At 51.5% G+C, this 18,603-nt stretch overlaps 5 protein-coding genes across 5 annotated transcripts; 2 read left to right on the top strand and 3 right to left on the bottom strand.

Annotated features, from left to right (window-relative positions):
• Nucleotides 1–1,344: 1,344 nt before the first annotated feature.
• Nucleotides 1,345–3,170, bottom strand: MRS44_008542 (uncharacterized protein; the record flags this gene model as incomplete). The annotated part of the gene is made up of 5 exons (XM_065620971.1): nt 1,345–1,876; nt 1,927–1,985; nt 2,042–2,206; nt 2,553–2,976; nt 3,139–3,170. 5 exons carry the CDS (start codon nt 3,168–3,170, stop codon nt 1,345–1,347), a joined length of 1,212 nt encoding a protein of 403 aa, XP_065477043.1.
• Nucleotides 3,171–3,617: 447 nt separating this feature from the next.
• On the bottom strand, nt 3,618–4,147 carry MRS44_008541 (uncharacterized protein; the record flags this gene model as incomplete). Its single annotated transcript, XM_046281185.2, has 2 exons — nt 3,618–3,933; nt 3,981–4,147. 2 exons carry the CDS (start codon nt 4,145–4,147, stop codon nt 3,618–3,620), a joined length of 483 nt encoding a protein of 160 aa, XP_046131993.2.
• Nucleotides 4,148–6,836: 2,689 nt separating this feature from the next.
• Nucleotides 6,837–7,844, top strand: MRS44_008540 (uncharacterized protein; the record flags this gene model as incomplete). The annotated part of the gene is made up of 1 exon (XM_046279494.2): nt 6,837–7,844. One exon carries the CDS (start codon nt 6,837–6,839, stop codon nt 7,842–7,844), a length of 1,008 nt encoding a protein of 335 aa, XP_046131992.2.
• Nucleotides 7,845–8,462: 618 nt separating this feature from the next.
• On the top strand, nt 8,463–12,385 carry MRS44_008539 (uncharacterized protein; the record flags this gene model as incomplete). Its single annotated transcript, XM_065620970.1, has 10 exons — nt 8,463–8,617; nt 8,852–8,928; nt 9,112–9,541; nt 9,656–9,678; nt 9,746–9,983; nt 10,293–10,495; nt 10,548–10,802; nt 10,864–11,363; nt 11,421–11,577; nt 12,129–12,385. 10 exons carry the CDS (start codon nt 8,463–8,465, stop codon nt 12,383–12,385), a joined length of 2,295 nt encoding a protein of 764 aa, XP_065477042.1.
• A 2,002-nt stretch (nt 12,386–14,387) lies between these two features.
• Nucleotides 14,388–16,876, bottom strand: MRS44_008538 (uncharacterized protein; the record flags this gene model as incomplete). Its single annotated transcript, XM_065620969.1, has 6 exons — nt 14,388–14,586; nt 15,045–15,066; nt 15,136–15,697; nt 15,756–15,906; nt 16,065–16,400; nt 16,452–16,876. 6 exons carry the CDS (start codon nt 16,874–16,876, stop codon nt 14,388–14,390), a joined length of 1,695 nt encoding a protein of 564 aa, XP_065477041.1.
• Nucleotides 16,877–18,603: the final 1,727 nt, after the last annotated feature.

Below are 18,603 nucleotides of genomic sequence, written 5' to 3'. Positions count from 1 at the left end.
AGGCTGTGCCCTTTCGAGTTTCATACTGCACAAGCTTGGTGGGATTTGCAATCCCAGTCTTGTCTCCCCAGAGTGCACACTACCTCGCCAAGCTTAGCGTCGAGGGCTAGCACCCGGGTCAAGGCAAAAAGAAGACACGACATGTGTAAATACATTGGCTCAACCTCTCCTAAAGATGATAAGTAAGATGTTATAAGAATAAATAAACAAGAGCTAAGGTATTATTAATATTATGATTTAATTTTTATACTTTTATTCTAATTTGATTTAATTTCCTTATGATATTTGAGATGAATTCGGTAACCCTCTTCAACCTTTTGGTGTCTCGTTTATCTCTTGACTTGTCTGTCTAGCTACGGACGTCAATGCAGTCTGAACCCTTGAGACTCTTCAAAATGATGTGTTGACAATGTGTTCTTTATGATAGGAAGCCTGGCCCTTGATGGCTTAACTGAGCCAGAAGATCGTACAGCTTTATGGACCGGGGAGAGCGAGACGATGCGCCTTGATGCTACACTACCGAGGAGGCTTTCCGGGACACAACAAGGATGCAGAAGAGGAATCTTGACAAACCTAATTGATGAATTGATTAAGCCCATTACCGCGTCATGTCCCAATTGGCAAAAACTCCCGAAGAATCTCATCCTACCTATTTCTATCACCCACAGCTGTCAGAATCATTGACCCACCCAGTGACAAAGGGACTTGAACCCGAAAGAAACCCCATGACTCCACGTGAACCCATCCCATCCCAGTTTCGCAATATAACCCAGTTTGAACCCCATCACACTACATACCTGCCCCCCGTCACAGCATGCGCCTTCAACCAATCCCAAATACGCTATAGCGCCGGCCTCGTGTGCTGGATCATAAACGCCTTTACCGACTCTGTGAAGTTCTTCTGGAACAACTTCATTTCCTGGGGGAGTTCCACCACGGGCACATCATCAATTTCGATCGAAGGCGGCTGGAACACTTCTCCACCTGCCGCTTGTTCCCAATCCACTGATGAACCGTGGTGGGGACCATGATCGCGTTCGCGTTTCTCAAATTGCGAATGTTAGGCTGAGGTGGGTTATTCCTTGAGTAATCTTTCCTCAGTCGATGCAATTGAACTCTGCAGAAGGCATGGGGGGTCGTGAACCGAACAGTGATGGGGAATCGCGAGCCCTTGCTTCACCTGGTCGTAAGCGTCGTTGAAGCATGGTCGTTTGATGGTCGTTCGAGAGTGGGAAGCCAGAGTTTGGTGGTATGGGTTGCTACAGTGCTCCCAGTCGCATAGCGAATGGAAGTCGGTAGCATTGGTCATGAAATCCATCTACTCATGTTCGGCAACATCCAGCATCAATCTGACCGACTTCTCCCAGTTCTTCCCCCCTTGCTGAACTTCATCATATACGACGAAACAAAACCCCTGCTGTCCCTCCGGGTACGACTTCCCCACGAGAGGACGATCTGTAATGCTGGGCTCAAGTCAACATCTGGGAATGCACGGAAAATACCAGAATAGCAGTCGTCCTGGCCGAATATGTCCTTGACAAGAGCGCCATGATATGCCATGTGTCGTGCCTCGTGGTCATTCTGCCAAGCCTCACGAGTTCGTTCGAGGATCTGAAAGAATTTTGTTTGATCAATCCACGACTGGTAAAGAACTTTGGAGATCCCGGACCCGGCATTGCCGAACTCTGGCTTCAGAGGGGGGCGAAAAAAAACGACCGCCATTGACAACGACGTTGCCGTCTCCAGCGCTGGCGCTGGCGTGTTCCTTAGGCGAGCCACGCTCACACCCTTCGGACGCCTTGCAACGCTTTTGCCAATGTCCATAGCGTTAACCGCCTCTTCCTCCACTGCGAGCGGGTCATCTTCGTCGGCTGAGCTCCCTGTGCGTGGATGGAAAGATCGTTTTCGTCATCAACAGACACGCACGACGAGGGGAGAGCCCACTCATCGTCCCCGTGTTCCTCCACATGGACGTTGGGCAGCATCTGCAAACCAGAGTCGTCAGATGCAACAAGCCAGTACTGTGGTCGAGACTGCGTACGGCGTCTTGCTCTGCGGCGTGGCCAGCGGATGGTTCTAGGGTCAATTTCCTCAGAGAACAGTAAATCGGGGTAAAATATTCCCCAAAACGTCTCTCATAGTCGAAATCGACCTCGTTGTTGGTGGCAACGTCGCTGGGATTGACATCTGCGGCAGACTCCAGGTCCTAGTCAGTTTCCGCAGCTGGCTCCGAGTCGGGGATCTCCAAAGCAACAGGCGACCCGCTCAACGCGCCTACAGGCTACACCGTCAGTGCATGTGGTTGGATACTGCTGAGTAGTGTGCCAGAGCGAGGATGGAGAAACAGTACCCCGGTCGGGCGCGGAGAGCCATTGGTGACTTGGACACTACTGATCCGAGGGGCTTTCGGCTCAGAAGCCGAGCCTACCGGTATTGACGAAGGTGGTTTGCCACCGAGGAGGACTCTTTTGATGGGCTGACGAACTGGGGCTGAGGTTGGAGCGTGTGATTTGCCGTTGGAGTCACACCAGTGCCAATATGTTGGAACTGACCCATGTAAAGAGCAATGGAAACGCGGTGTGGGGAGGGGGGACAGACGACGATGTGAGTGGTGAGTCGAGAAAGTATCGATGCCGCCTATGAATCAACGCAGAGTTGACCTCGAGGCTGACGGCATCAAACAAGAGGGTGTTGGGAATAGCGGGAGTCTTGATCGATTGTTGCCTGCCGTTCACGGCACGTCGTGGGTGGTTCACATCTGCACGCGATCTGCCTCGTGTGGCCAGCTTGAAGTAGTGCAGAAATGGCAGGGGATGGCGGGAGAATGCGTTCGGGTGTATCCCAGCATCGACCAGGCTGGGAGGAATCGTTATCGGCGGCGCCAGCTGGCGGGCTTCTAGGATCCTGAAGCAGCAACTCGAGGTCTTGGCAGACCAGGCGGGCATGGGGCGACAGTGAAAGCGATGGGTGTGGGGTCTGCGGAGCGGCAGTTTGATGAATGGCTGGAAAGGGTTGATGAAACAATGGATTCCGAGTCTTCAATGCGAAGCTCAAGAGATAGCTAGAGATGTTATTGCGAGGAAGCTTTCCTGCCAGCCTTCAAATCTTGGGGACGCGAAGAACTCACGTGGTACGCACGTGACGAGAGAAGTACCGCTGTCTTCACTCATCGTGGAAGCCACGAACAGCAGTTGTAGTGAATTTTCTGACGAGCCACAGCCTCTCATTAAACCAATCAATGGCAAGAGTCCTCCTACGACCGCGTTGTAGCTCTCTTTTAGGCAAACAGGCACTTGAAGGGAAAGCGTCTTCGCAAGTTGGACCGGACCCTGGAAGACCGGGACATTCATGCCTCTTCAGCACCACTTGAAAGTTTCCTGAAATAGATATAAATATTGTGCAGAGTAAAGGAACCAGAAGAATCTTGACGATAGTTTACGCTTCTGATAGGACTTCTAGGTCTAAAGAGTCCAGGATCCTCCCACCACCGAACCACTTCAAATTTGCCACTTGCCAACGTCTCTCCTATTCTTCTCACGACTGCTGCCTGGTTTTGTTAGGGTAGACTGGGTCGTGTCCGCACCATTCGACCCTGTATCCTCATCTTCAAGTTCCGCTTAGTTCTGTGTCTCTTCTTCCTCTACCACCTCTCCTTCAAGCTTGCTCCACTCCAAGATATCCAGCACAAAGTTGTAAAGCTTCACGCCCGCCTCGCCCAGGCTCAGGAGAAGCCCATCAACGTGCTCCTTCGTCAACCCGGACCCAGGGCTCCAAGATGCTGTAATGTGGGCGATTTTGCCCTTCGTTTCCAGATGTTGAACGTGATCTGGGTTCTCCATGGAAAATTGGGCCAGTGCAGAGTAGAACAGCCCCTCACGAGTAATAAGAGGGTTGTCCTTTTTGTCCCATGTCACTCGGAGTCGGGGATCCTTGCTGGCATGGTGGCCGAAGAGCTTCCGCATGATCTCGTATGCACATACAAGTCGTAGTCACCCTTGATCCGGACATCAATATCGGCCTGTGTTGCCAGCGTGTGGGCGTGTTTCTCCAGATTCGATGCCTCCAGAAAAGAGTCGTATAAGAATTGCAGGTGGAGATCGATTATATAGACGTGCTCGCTCTGTTCAGCTCGAAAGAGCCTGCCCATGGCTTGTATATGTATAAGAACAGTTGGTGGCGGCTCAACGATGATGGCAGTCGAGCAAGCGTGGCGGAAGTTGGCACCGAAAGCGCTGAGCTAAAGCGATGTGAGCAGGGCGCCGTATTATATATTCTTATCATTAAAATGGCAGATAGCGAATCATTGTTCTTCTGCGGCATAAGGATGGACTTGTTCTATTTATTATGGTGTGTGTAGGAGAGAGATCAAGGTCACAGCCGTAGCTGGGTCGGGTATTTGTAACTGATCCCTAGCTAGGCGGCCTAGCTTGCATTCACAGGCAGGCATCATCGGCAAGCCACATAGGCAAACAGCCTAGCAAACTACATAACAAATAGATAGAAGGTTCCAGAGAGTAGCAACAGATGGCGGGGATATTTGACGCAGTCATAACGGCGTTGAGCATGCTTCAGTAAAGTTAGTTTCTTGCAATCGTTTCACAGGCAAGGGTGGCAACTTGCCAAGACGTGAGCGGGCTGTTAGTGTAGACAAGCACGCGTTCTCCGTGGTGGTACTTTTCGATTACCTTTGCCAGCACCCCGACGTACTTTAGTGACTGCCAGATGATGAACCGCAGCCGGTTCAAGTTGTCCGATGGAAATCCAATCTATAGACCATACCGGGTCAGTGAAAAATGCTAATCGAGGCCGCCGGTTGGGTCGTCTTTGTTAACCCTGGACATTTTTATGACACCAGAAGTCGTGGGAGTGAAGGGGCCGTCTTCATTGGCGAGTTCAGCCTTTCTCTTTGAGCTAACTTAGCGGATTAGAGTGAAGTTGGCAGACCTCTCTTGTGCCTCTTGATTGTTCTAGCACCATTTCCCTGAATATACGCCACCACACGCATGCTCGGGGAAGTCAGCTTGTGGTTGTTGATTTCATTGGAGAGTAGAGACAGGCGTTGTCCGATATCTGGTGATGGAATCATGGCTATCTGATGGATGATGTGGATTGCCTACGACCAAAAATGGGCCGAGTACTTTGTTTGCTTCGCGGAAGCTTCGAAGAGGCCAGGGTTGAGCAGGAAAATGGGACGTCCGGCCCTCACTGCATCAAGGTACTCTTGCTCTGAAGAATTTCGAGGCTTAAAGGATGTGGATTCGGGCCAAACATCTTTCGTCCTTCGGAAGAAGATGCGATATACTGAGCTTTTGCCGTTCGGCCTACCGCGGACCAGGGCGTCCCAGCACCGGCCGCCGCACCAGGCCCCAGGAGATATCTAATCGTCCTTCTCAAAGAGATATCGGGGATCCCGGATGAGCTTGGTGTATCTGACCATGTCGCGTGTGCTGTCGGCAATCGGCGCGGCTGAAACAAGAACAAGATTCTCCCGCTTGATCATTCGGATGAATTTGTGCCTTTCGTACATGGAATTCTTTGAGTAATGTCGCTCGTTCAGAACAAGATGCGAGAACGCGTCGTTGGTGATGGCGAGACTCTGCTCACCACTGGCTTGGGCTGTAGCACGATTCCGCCAAAGTCTGGCAACTACCGTATCTTGAGAAACAAGAATCACCGTGCGCGCCACCTTTGTTGCAGTTTGTAAGTCGATCTGTCGTTAGAAGGGTAGTGGTGCAAACAGTATAACTCGGTCCCTCGGGCAGACGGTTGAGTAGGTAGCTGTCCAAGGTCCTCTGTGGAGCTCAACGTCTGTCTTGACGTTTCGTCACAACTCGACTGCGTCTTGGCGTGCCCGCGGAGCCCGTGATGCTAATACCGAACCGTTCGAGAGATTCGTAGTCAATAATGCGACGTGTTTGTTAACACGTCGAAATTAAGTTCCGGCTGTCCCGGAAAGATTTGCATTTGTGCGTTGCCGGATCGGCAGTTCAATTGAGGCTCCCCAGGTACATTAAGGCCCCTGCACGGAGGCCGCGGACAAGTCATTGCTGAGTGGGCACCATAATACAACGGGTTGCTCGGGTCCGCAGATGGCTCTACAGAGAATGATGGAATGTGTATAAAGACATGAGGCCTCAGTCGGATCAGAGTAGATGCACATCTCTAAACAAATGAGCCCGCCTTGAACACTCAAGATACGCCCCGATACTCCAAGTATCCATCAACTCCCCGAAGATGAAGCCATTATGTTTAGCGGCAGTTGCTGTTTCAGCCGTCTTTGCCTCTTCCCCGGAAGTGTCCACGAGGGGGGAATGTACGGCTGCAGTAAGTCTCAGTTTGTGCCTTCATTATTTCAGTTCAGTACTAATAATAGCCTTAGTGCTCTTCTGTCGCCAAGCTGTACCCAGAGCAACTCATTAGTCCATCTTCCTCTGCCTATGCAAAGGCACAGGAATCATACTGGAGCGAACAACAGCGGTCAAGAGACCCAGCATGCTTCTTCCAGCCCACGTCGGCCGAACAAGTCCAGGCTGCAATTGTTCACGTCAAACGAGCTGGCTGTCTATTCTCCATCAAAGGAGGCGGTCATTCCTACAACTCTCGAGGATCAAGCATTGATGGGGGTTTCCAATTTGATCTAGTGAACTTGAACCAAGTTAATATTCATCAAGACCGCCGGAGCCTGATAGTTGGTCCGGGTGTCCGATGGGGCCCGCTCTTCAAGCTTCTCGAAGGCCAAGGATTAATCGCCGTAGGTGGTCGGGATGTTGGCGTCGGCGTTCCAGGTTTTACCTTTGGTGGTGAGTACTAAGGACGAACGAGTCGATGAGCCCAATATGCTAACGGTTGACGAAGGCGGTCTGTCAAATTTGGCTAGTGTCCGAGGTTGGGCTGCGGATAACCTCGAGTCGTTCGATATTGTTCTCGCCAGCGGCGAACTTGTCACTGCAAACGCAAAATCCAACCCAGATCTCTTTAGAGCGGTTCGAGGCGGTGGAGGCCACAACTTTGGCATTGTCGTCAGCCTTACGACCAAACTTTATGACTACAACGGCATGTGGGGTGGTCTTCGGATTCATTCCCAAGACACATTCGATGACCTCTGGGACGCTTATGATACCTATATACGAAGACTGCCCGCCGACGGAAAGGCACACTTGTATGTGGACTTTGCCCGCCAAAACGGTTCCGTCGTTGGTGTTACTTTCATGGCCTATCCAGAGCCGGTCCAAGACCCGCCAGTCTTCGACAGTTTTCGTTCGATCCCGAGTGTTGTCGACACCTTGCGACTAGCAAATTACTCTGATCTCTCTGACGAACAAGCCAAGGCAATCGACTCCAGAGGTCGCAGAAATGCCGGCTGGACTCAAGCTATCGAATTTGACATTGATCTGATCAAGTCCGTGGTCGACTTCTGGATCAAGACGACCGAAGATATCTCCAAGAGAGTTGATGCTGGACTCGACTTCAACATCATCACTCCCGGCATGCGGAACTGGGCTGCCCGCAACGGCACGGCGAATGCGATGGGTCTTGAAGGCCCCGATGAGCCGCTCATCAACATTATGCTCTCCATGGCATGGGATGATGAGTCCCTCGACCGCGAGGTGTTGAACACATATCGGAGGCTCAACGAGGGCATCCGGAAGCTTGCAGGCGACAGATACCATCGGTTCAAGTATATGAACTACGCGCACTTGGAACAAGACGTAATTGCTTCCTACGGGGAGAAAAACAAGAGGTTCTTGAAGCAAGTCGCAGCAAAGTTTGACCCTGACTCAATCTTCCAAAAGCTGCAGCCTGGAGGCTTCAAGCTGGACGGGCTACGTCGGCAAAACAACTAGGGCTCCTCCCTTGCCACCAAAGAGGTTTTGATCTTGTCCAACAGTTTTGTAGGGGTTTTGTATCCGATTGAGGTTTTTCCCCTACCGTCACGGCCCTACGCCGAATTCTCTTATGTATCAATTAAGAAACTATTTTACTATGTTTGGGCTTCTATCTAATCTATGGCTTTCTGATTTAATATTTTCCATCATCATTGCGTGTTTCCTGCTTTTATGGCCTGTTCATTCGTCATGCCTGGTGCACCCTCTTGCGTCCAGAGCGGCCAGCACAGTCGATATTGCCCTTTGCCGACGATGAAAAAGCAGGAGGATGAAGAGGTAAATCGTTGAGCAGGACGACAAGTTGCTTGCAAGATGCAAGGTCCAGAACTTAGTCGCCCTCGAAGGTTGGCATGTGCTGGAAACTGATCCGCGCCTCATTTCTTCATGTCCTGGCGGACGACAAGGTTGACCAAATCTTGCTTCGCAGCTTTTTTGCGTCTGAGTTCTTCGTATGGGACAAAGCCAGGATGGCGTGTTGCTGTTCTGCCGAGTGGTCTTGAACTCATCTGACATCTTCGCGAACCGACGTCGCTTGTGTTGCGAATAAACCACAGATGCACGAGTCCAGTCTTCGTGATGGAAGCCCCAGGTGTATTCATGGGGCTGCTCTGGGTCGAGATCGAAGGTGCAAAAACGTTTTGGGAAGCTTCGCATGGTCTGGAACATGATGCGTATCACGCTCAGGTTCTCGTCGGTGTCTTTTCAAGACTGTATCTCCTCTGGGTTGTCAGGTACTCTTGCCGTTGGGATTTGCAGGAAAATCGTGGACTTGAACGCCGAAATGGTCTGCCAAGGCGTGGGATGTGTGGTGAACATTGGCGAGAGTGGTTGGGGTCGGAGGAAGGGTTGCTCACTTGTTCTTGAAATAGGGCGGCGGAAAACGGTTGCAGGAAACACTCCGATCGCGGTGACTGTGGTTTTTGTTAGATTGGTGCAAACCAGAGCCGCGACTTATCTGCCAACAGGGGTGAGCAGGGCACCGTTGCTGGAATTGAACGGACGCATGGCCTCGATTTCAGTCTTCAGCTGGAAATGGGGCACTGTGCTCCTTGTGTGAGAGGGGTCACGTGCCACCCTGGAGCTCACACCAGACTTCTGTCGTTCGACGACGCGGGTGCCTGGATGATTCTTAGATTTACCTATGCCTAAAACTACTTAAAATTCTTGTAAAATCAACTAATCTTATTCAGTCATATGTGTTAAAATCATCATAAACTTGCCCAAGGTCATCAAAAGTCCGGAGTCGGGCACCGCAGCGGAACGTCGTTCCGTTTGCCCTTCGAAAACAGGCAGGCGCGGGTGCCAACGGTGGATACCAAGTTTGATCGTGCTTCAGGCAACCAGCATGCGTTTGCAGTACTGTGCAACAAACGATTTCTCCAGGCGGCACCGCCCACTCTTCACTCCGGTTTCCCTCTTCTCTCCATTTCCCCTTATTCACCTCGGGCTCTCTTCTCCACTCTCTTGATTCTCTTCTCCCTCTTCCTCTTGATGCGCATCACCATTTCTTCCCTCCTCTTTCGCAACTGTCTTCTTGACAAGGTCATCGCGCGTTCCGAGAAGGCCGAAACCCACATCCTCAGCATCCACGAGAAGAGGTTTTTTCTCGATGAGCTCCAGCGGGCAGCCTTCATCTGTCTCGGCAGTTTGTTCATGTCAGTAAGCAGACTCCCCCGCTCCGAGGAGAGGCGCCTCGTACTTATGGAGACGTTTTTCAACGTAGCACCTTGACAACCTTGCACCTATCGTTTTCAACTCATCCATACCAGGCCTGGCTCCTCCTCACGCCTCGGTCAGTCTTCCGTCCCTTGTTTACCCTCTTGCCCATCCCCTGCTCTTCTTTGGCTAATGACTCTTAGTTCTACCACATATTCTCGTCAAGCGCGCCCCTGATCGCTACCGGGCGATGGACCGCCCAAAGTCGCCTGCCGAGCCCTCGGGATCTGCACACCAGCCACGGGAGTCGACCCAACCGCCGGAGACGACCCAGATGCCGGAGTCAAGCCAACCGCCAGAGTCCCAGCCGCGGAAAGCAACCCAGCCGCGGAAAGCAACCCAGCCGCGGAAACCAGTTAAACGTCGCGGGCCCACCAAGTCGTCAGCACCAGCAAAGAGGAGGAAGAGCAATACACATGCCGTGCAATCTTCATCGTCCAAAGGACAGAAGCTTCCCTTTCGCCCAGCGAAAGTGTGCCGCCTAAGTCAGATTGCGAGGAGCAGGATCAACCTGAAGATGACGACAGATTGTTGACGAACCTCCCTGCTTTGTCGCCCGCCCGCCCGCCGAGGTCTACGCCCACTGAGCATTCGGCTAATCCCTCGGAAGGACAGCAGAAAGAGGCTGACGGAAGAGGAATGGCAGTTGAGGCTGCCACAGCACCGCGATTCTCTGCTGCCTTCCTTTAGCGAACTGTCAGATTTCGTTCGCCCACCTGTCCGTTCTCTCACCAAGCGTCTTGCCAAACAGATCGCCGAACACGAAATGGTGGACAATCGGCTGCCTGGTGTCACATTTCTCAACCACGGCGCCCATGATTCTAAACCCTGGGTTGCTGGTCTGGTGGGACTCAAGGCCACTTTGGAGCTGTACACATGGCTGGATCGCGATGGTATGTCCACCTTGTTTCACTGCGAACGAATAAGAGCTAACCATCTCTGCAGTGACGAAAGTGGCCTGTCCCCTCTTCAGCATCTACACGGACAACAGAAGGGGTCATCCAACCGCCGCGGGTATGATCCATGCCACCCTCAAAGTCAACGATATCTTCCATAGGTTGCAGGCACTGCTCTATTCCACGCCAGGAACATTGCTAGGCAAGAGGACGGCGGACAAGAAGGCGACAGACAAGACGACGCTCGACAAGATGACCACTGGACTTGTTCTTATTGTCCGCGCACCTTCTACCACCCTCGAGGGTATTGGGTGCCATCTGATCCCACATTGCAACCATCTACCGACTCTTGGCCTCCTTTCCAGAGAGGTTCTCAAACAATCCAGTGGCAGAGGGGCCTAACGACTTGTGGGGGCACAGCCATAACAGCTGGCAAGCTGCTATGGTTGTGTTTCGAGCATTCAAGAATCGACGATCACGGCAGCAGACCCACCCGGCCAGCCCGAAACCAAAGCCTGCCGAGTGGTTCGGCCTCATCACTGACGGAGAAGTGATTGCTGCCAAGGCAAACATTGATCTGCCAGCGTCAGTCAGATTCAGCCTCGACGACACTACCTTCGAGGCAACCTTGCAAAGCGCAGGATTTGACGCCCGACAAGATCAGCTCGACAAGATGGCGACGGTCTCCGACTTCTTCAAGGTCTTCCCACAATCATATCGAGGGGAACTTCCTGCCAACGGCAAGTGCATCAAGGACGATGACTTGACTCTTGGCGACCACGTGAATGACTCCATTGTGGAGGCCATTTCCCAGATGAACCAGACCGCCAGCTTTGTCGCCGAGCTCAAGCAGCATTCGAACATCGTATACACGCCACTTGACCCAGTCCAGTTGAACCCGTTCAGGGGCTGGCTGAAGTAGATCTTCAACGTGGAATATGACAAGTACCTGGAGACTGACCCAAAATTCCTGGAGGCAGCAATGTCTTCTTCGATTGATGCAAAGGCCGTCGGATTGAACCAAATCGCCAAGGGAGAGGAACATCAAATCCTGCGAGAGGTGCTCTACGCAGCCGCCGGTAAGGAAACCCGGGCATACGCGCCAGGGAAGACCCCGGCGAGGGCCCCGACAGAGGCTCCGACAAGACTCCAGGAAGGACTCTGAGCAGGAGTCCAACAAGAACCACAATGATATCGCGTTTGAGATTGTGCGGATGACACGTCATCTAAGGAGCACATTTCTTCCCAATGGCAGGGATCTTGAGGCCTTCTACAAGAAGATCTGAATCGACTACACACTCTGGCCTGTGCGAATTGGCAAGACCTTGCAAATCGGGACGGCGTCGCCGCTACACTGTCATTGAACCGAGCGTGTGTCAAATGCGGTGAATCTGGCGTTCATCGAACACGAGAGACACATCAAGCCAAACATCATTCTTTGCCCTGGCTCTGTGTGTCATCAGATCCTCAAGGAGCTCATCAATTGGTTCGACTCCTACTTCAAGGTCGCGATGCGTTACGGCACAAAATTGCACCCCATTGAACCAGGTCTGAAGGACTCCATACTGGATGGCACGAAGGAACTTCAGGCGTGGATCGACGAACAGTCTATATCGCACGAAGGACGCAGGACGACAGATCCTTGGAAAGATCCTCCTCATACCTTACACGGCCGCCATTCGCTGCATGGCTCGATGCAAGAACGCGAAGACGCTCGACGGTGACGCTTCGGGCAAGATCGACAAGGAAGGTTGCGCTCTCAACCACGAAGTTGACATCGCCGACCAAAAGAGCCTCCCCACCAACGACGAGGATGCCACCAACGACCACCAACAACACATGAATATCGACAATCGCCATGCCCCCCTGCCCCTCCGATCTGCCTAGAACTTTCGGAGAGAAGAATCGTCTTTTTCTCGTTCGTAATGCACAGTTCGACTGGGTGATATATATAATATGACAAGGGCCACGCCGCGAAAAGCCCTTGCTCCACGACCAACAAGCTCGCCCTGGAACTCGACCCTAAAGTGTTATGCATTATCTCAGCCACGCCATTTTTGAATCATATCCGGGCCTTCTTGGGGCCTCTAAACTTTATTTGGCGACACGAGTGGCCTTTCACATACAATGTTGCAGCGGAACCCGCTGATCCTGAGATATTCTACAACGAAGACGCCTGCGATGCCATCAAGGCTGGCGGCGAATTAAATGACGAGCTCGGCAAGATCAGCATGGAGCGACTCCTCGGTCCCGGTCTTGACTCTCTCGGGAGTGGAAAAGGCAGCGAGCCACTCTCTCCCTGTGGGCAGAAACTCCGCCAGGAATACATATCCTTTGTCTAGAATGGGTTTGAACCGTTGTTTCTGCTCAACCCACTTCTGTTCCAAGCCTACACCGAAAGGATCAATTACGGGACTGATTTTGCCCAAGCCACCATCACGCCACTTATGCGCCTTCTCTGCCTTCGTCGTGGCATGCTCACAACGTTGGAGCTACCCGACAAGAGCGTTGTTTCGCCGCGCAACTCCTGGCTTCTTTACGCGAGGTGTGCAGGTGAGCGTTTCTGACCGCGAGGTAGCCATCCGCCGATTCAACAACAAGAATGAGAATGCGGTACATTGATCACATCGCTGCAGTTCAGGGCTTTGGGCACCAACTTCCACGGTGCTTGTTCAGCCGCCATCATAGAACAGCCACCCAGTATGCCCACGCTTCAGCAGGTTATCAGCAGGCTTTGGTCGGTTGGGGGAGGGAATGTCCACAGAACTCGTGAGGCAAGTCGAGACAGGTTTTTGTTGGACTATTACAGTGTGAGAGGTTCGGCGACATGACGGCCTTGGATATAGAATCAAGGATTTGGACACTCTGCATCCTTGGCCCTTTTGACAGAACAGTGTTTGTCTTATGAGAATTTAGGTAATGATTTAAAAACATTTACTGAAAATGGGGTGATAAATACATAAAACTAGGATAAACTCATGAAATATTATATAAAATATTAACGTAAAGTATGAGTACTCTTTTGTGATTCTATTCTAACCGAACGACAGGACCTCTGCAACTAACCACACACTTCGGAGGCGGCTATGGAGGTTTTTCTGCTGCTTCATCATTTTGAAGGCTGTAGGAATGGACGGTCTTTTGGAGGCAAACGTTGAGTTGTGTGCCCCTTACCAGATCTTAAAGAGTATCACGAGAACGGCAAGGCTCAGAAAGTTCCCTTAAAAATGAATGGATCGTAGAAAGAGGGATGAATAAGTCAAAGATAGCAGAGAAAATGTCAGGCCTGACGATTCTTTCGCCGTCGTTCCTTATCACCACTCGAGTTCACACCTTCGGCCATCATGTCCAATCCGCCGCCCATGACCAAACAAAGACAAGACAAGCCCACACACCTCAACAAAGGTCAGCAAAAAAAGAACAAACCAGCAAAAAAGAAATTCTCAATCATGTTATAGGAATAGCCCGATGCGGGGGTCGAACCCGCAACCTTGAGATTGTGTACTCGTAAGAGTCTCACGCTCTACCGATTGAGCTAACCGGGCAGCACCGGATCGCGTTATTGAAGGAAAGCGCGGCTTGGGAGGGCTTAGCAGCTGCGAGGGCTTGATGTGTGGGAGCCTGGAAGACACCATGAGCGAGCCACCACAGATCCGACCTTGCAGCTTCTTGCCTCTGATCAATCTCGAATGCCTCGGATTTCTGTTCGTTATCTCTTCTTTTCATTCTCATTCCCTTGTTAAGTTTTTATAACTCCGAGCCCATCAACTCCCATCGAGCCCCATCCTCATCTCAACTGCACTCATCACATCTCTCCTGCCAGTCGTTAATCCGTCTACTACCCGGGTATCATCCAATAACAGTTTCCCTTCCAACAACCAATAATACGTCAGGCCATCGGCTCCGAGACAGAAGGTTCAGCTGGCCGAGTCCGGGAATCATCACCCTCGCCGCCACTGTCCTCGTAGTCACTATCCTCGTAGTCACTGTCATCGTCGCTGTAATCGTCCTCTTCCAATATTCCCCTCTCACGTATGGGGTTGTCCCCTTCAGCTTCTGGGACCCCATCGTAACGCATCCGTAGCGGGCTATCATACATATAGACAATCAAGTCATTAAGTCATTACTCGATACTTGACTATTAGGAGCTGACATTCCTGAAATTACGCTGTTGAGAGATCGGAGTTGTGCGTAAAAATCTAGCAATTCCGGATTACATTCAATGCGCTTTTGAAAGGCGTCTGCTGCATCACTAGGTTGACAACAGTGGGTGGACTATATATGTGTCAGTTCCTTGATGGACACCAGCATGGGGAGACCTACTAAAACGCCCAGGTTGTACCAGATCTCACTCAGTCTCGGACGTAAGCGACTAGCTCTGGCGAGAGCATCTAGTGAGCCGAAATATTGGTTAGTTTGGAAGTATAACACCCCGATCGTATTCCAGACTGAGGGACACCGGCCTCCACGCCAAGCAGCCTGCTGAAGAGCTTCATAGGCCTCTCTATAGTCTCCCAACCGGATGCATGCTCTACCAAGAAGGTACCAATTTTCAAAGTTCAAAGTATCTAGATAGTATCTTAGTGTCAGTTCTGGTTTCATGGCGAGCGTAAACTGTGTATGTTGGGTTCTTTTACCTGATGTGACAGCGATTTCTAAGTGCTGCTTTGCCCTTCGGAACAAGTCAGCGTCGCCGCGCTCTTCCCCATCCTGGAGGCACGTAAACCCAAAGAATGCATTCGCAGCTGGATCCCTGGCGTCTTTGTCCAATCGGTATCGGGCGTCTCCAAGGTTTTCAATAGGCTGTGAGGCCTGGTAGAACTTAACCCTGCGGAAGGCTTCAGGTTCCTCTTCGAGTTGCATGGGGGGCAACTGGGGACCAATGGGTGGTTTTCTGATAATTTTGCCTTTATTATAGTTGAAGCCCGGCCCTGGATGGCTTAACTGAGCTAGAAGATCGTATGGTTTTCTGGTCGCTCGCCTCTGACTGGTGGTAAGTTCCTCGGCTTCCCAGCCAGCTCGTGAGACAACCATGGCCTGCTCGATGTGAAGCCCAGGCTTTATGAAAGTCCCCCAGACTCTCTCATTAAGTTCCATACCGTTTTGTGCCATCATGATGGAGAACCGGTTCTGCACGATAAAATCTGCTCCGGGCCTCTTATTGGCATATACAACGAGCCGAAGCATATCGCAAAATGCCTGCTGCGATTAATTCTTATTGATTTTTTAAGAGTGATTTCCTACAGACAAGACTCACATTCCAAGTGCGACATGCCTGCAGCGGTAGGGGCCAGCTCTCTCCGTGAGCGTCATCAAGCCTTACGATATCAAGAGTGAGATGCAGCGGGATAGCTTCGATAGCGCGCATGATACGTTTCAACTGGCCAGTGATGGCGAGAAGCATGCGGCTATATCCAATGGTTAACAACCTTCTTCAGCATTGTCAGGAAGACCTACGTGTTTCGACCGATTGCCTCCCGCATTTCCTGTGAGCATTTTGCAAATCGAATGACCAAGTTAGTTGCTAAGGTGCTAAAATGTGCTACACTTGACTGGGAAATCTCACAGAGTAAACATTTCCTTGATGTCTTGCATCAGGCGAAAGAGACGCTTGACATGACGCTGGATCATTGCTGAAGTCTTTCCAGTTTTCCGTGATAGGTCATCGATGTTGGTCTCGATAGCCTTCAAGTTTTGGTCCAAGGCTTTTGCTTGTCTTGAAGACGTCTCCGCCTGAATGGCTGTGTTGGCTGCCAGGACCTCGATGGTGCTTTGCGTTCTTGATGCTATGCTCAAGATGGACGTGGCATGGTCAGCGATGGCATTTGCGTGTCTCTCTACTGCCGATGCCTGGGAGGTCCCTATACAGCGTGATTGTGATGCAAGGTGTTTGACCCGAGTCCTGTAATACTTTAGCTCTTGACTCTAGCCACCAGTCGAGGGGCGTGCGGACAATTGCTGCACGCTCAAGAGGATGTTGATAGCTGCCATCTCAGACATGATAGTCTTCCTGAATGCGTCTACATCACTCTGAGCCACCATGGACCAGTGGAGTCTTGTTCCGATGCTGGATAGGCTTCTCGTAGTCCGGAAATGGCCGAGGCTGCCTTCTTTGGACCGCATCTTGTCGGCCATGCCTTGTAGAGGCTGCGAGCAATGAACTACAATTGCCCGAATCTGATCCAAGGTCTGACGCTCCTCTTCGCTCTCTGGCTCTAGGCGTAACACATGTTGCAGCGTGCTGTGGACAAGGTCCAGCTCGACACGGAGCTGCTGGAAATGCGAGGGGGCATCCTTGTAGTTGCGTAGCTCGATGGCGACACGTCCTATCAGGCCCAAGACGGCTATAACGTCGCCTATAGCGTACCCGAACGACATAGCGGTTGACAGTCAGAAGTTTGAATGTGCGTGAGTATGCGAGAGCCTTGTTTTGAAGATCAGGCTGCAGTCAGCTCAGCCTCATTTTCAACCCGGCCAACATACCCTTCAATAGGTGCAACATGCATGAATCGTCTTATTACATACCTTGACAAATCTTAAAAAGAAAACTAGTTATCGAGGGCCGAAACCTGAACTGGTAATTCACATGTCATGTTGGCTCACGAATTTACTACCGGCTCAGGTAAAAGCAGCAACTACTCAGGATCGTGGGCGGGAAAGGAAATAATGCAATTTCATATTCGCATTGCGTAGTAGGCTATTCTAGGCTAACTATGGAAAGAAAAATCATCGCCGAACGCAATAAGGGCCAAGTAGTGTTGTCTGTTGGGATGTTTTATATGAGAGACCCGGATGGAAAATTGGACGTCTCTATCTACGTCGAAGTCAGGCAGGCATTAAATATATAGTAGGTATCAAGGGGTTTCTCACCTGATCTTTTCTTCAGGAAAGCATCGGGGTGCCTCCAGCCGTGAGTAGGTATGGTGTGCCAGGCACGCGGCTTAAACTCTTCCCGGAAGGCAGTTTGGTGGTGGTGCAGTGGGCTTTTTTATACAAAGGAGACTGCCTGGCTGAGAAGCACAGGCTCTATCGCTTCCCTTATTCACTGGAGACTCTCTTTGGCGGGACTGATGGATCAGCAAGCTGGCCTCAAACCCTGTGACTACAACCAGGTTCATATCAAATAGGGGCCCACAAGTCTGCCAGACACATGCAGGGCTCTCAGCTCAGACCCAACGGCTCAAAGGCACAATGAACACCAACCATGCCACGCAGGGCCTCGCTGCGTGGCTCCCTGACGAAAGGCATCTCCCTTGCCCCTGGAATCTGAGACTCTTTCAACGATAGTGACCACGGACGACAACCATCAACATGGTTCAAGCCACCGCCTCCGATGGATTCCGTCCTCCAACTAACTATCTGACGTGATCACTGCTAGAAAGAGGAAGTACAGTTTCTCAACCCCCGTCGTAACGCCCGCTTGTGATGGTTATTCCCCAACTGCTGGATTAAACCCCCCTCAATTTGTCAGTCCCCAGATCACCATTGGGTCTACGCATCAACCTGGGGCACTATCTCCGCCCTGTGGGCTTGACACACCCCTAGTCAGCGTTCTTGCGCCCGCACTGATGTACCAGAGATGTTCCCCGGGCTTGCCTGCATCTCCAGACTCCACAAACAACGGAAACGGGGGCGCTCGTGGCATGGGGATCCCCGACTCAGACCCCGCTGTCGATCTTGATCCAGATAATGAGCCCAACGACATAAAACGTCTTCAGATATTTACATTCGCTCCCGCACTTTTATCGGAAGAGTCCCCGGAGGAATCCTCCCGCCACGGTCCAGATCTAGGTCTCTGTGGTTCACGCGTATCAGCCTCATGTAACAGGCAGGAAGGTGGGTTCATGCACCGTGGAAGGCGCCTCGTCCACGCCACTATTTATGCTTTCCTAAACTATTGCCTTTGCCAGAGGTACTATTGAAAGTTTCGTGTGGGAGGTCGGCGCTGACCAATACTACCCCTTGGAATAGGTCTCACTCAACATCTAGATCTTGTTCCAGACAAGGGATTGCAGGAGGAGCAATCTCACACCAACAGATAAAGATGCGGCAGATACCACGTCCGCGGAGTAGGGTTCTACAGGGTGCCTGGACGTCGTCCAGAC

Source organism: Fusarium solani (genome assembly GCF_023522795.1).
Source record: "Fusarium solani strain SB1 chromosome Unknown bctg00000005, whole genome shotgun sequence".
Classification (NCBI taxonomy): Eukaryota; Fungi; Ascomycota; class Sordariomycetes; order Hypocreales; family Nectriaceae; genus Fusarium; species Fusarium solani.
Note: the sequence above shows the minus strand (reverse complement) of the source record. Positions and strands in the feature narration are given on the sequence as shown.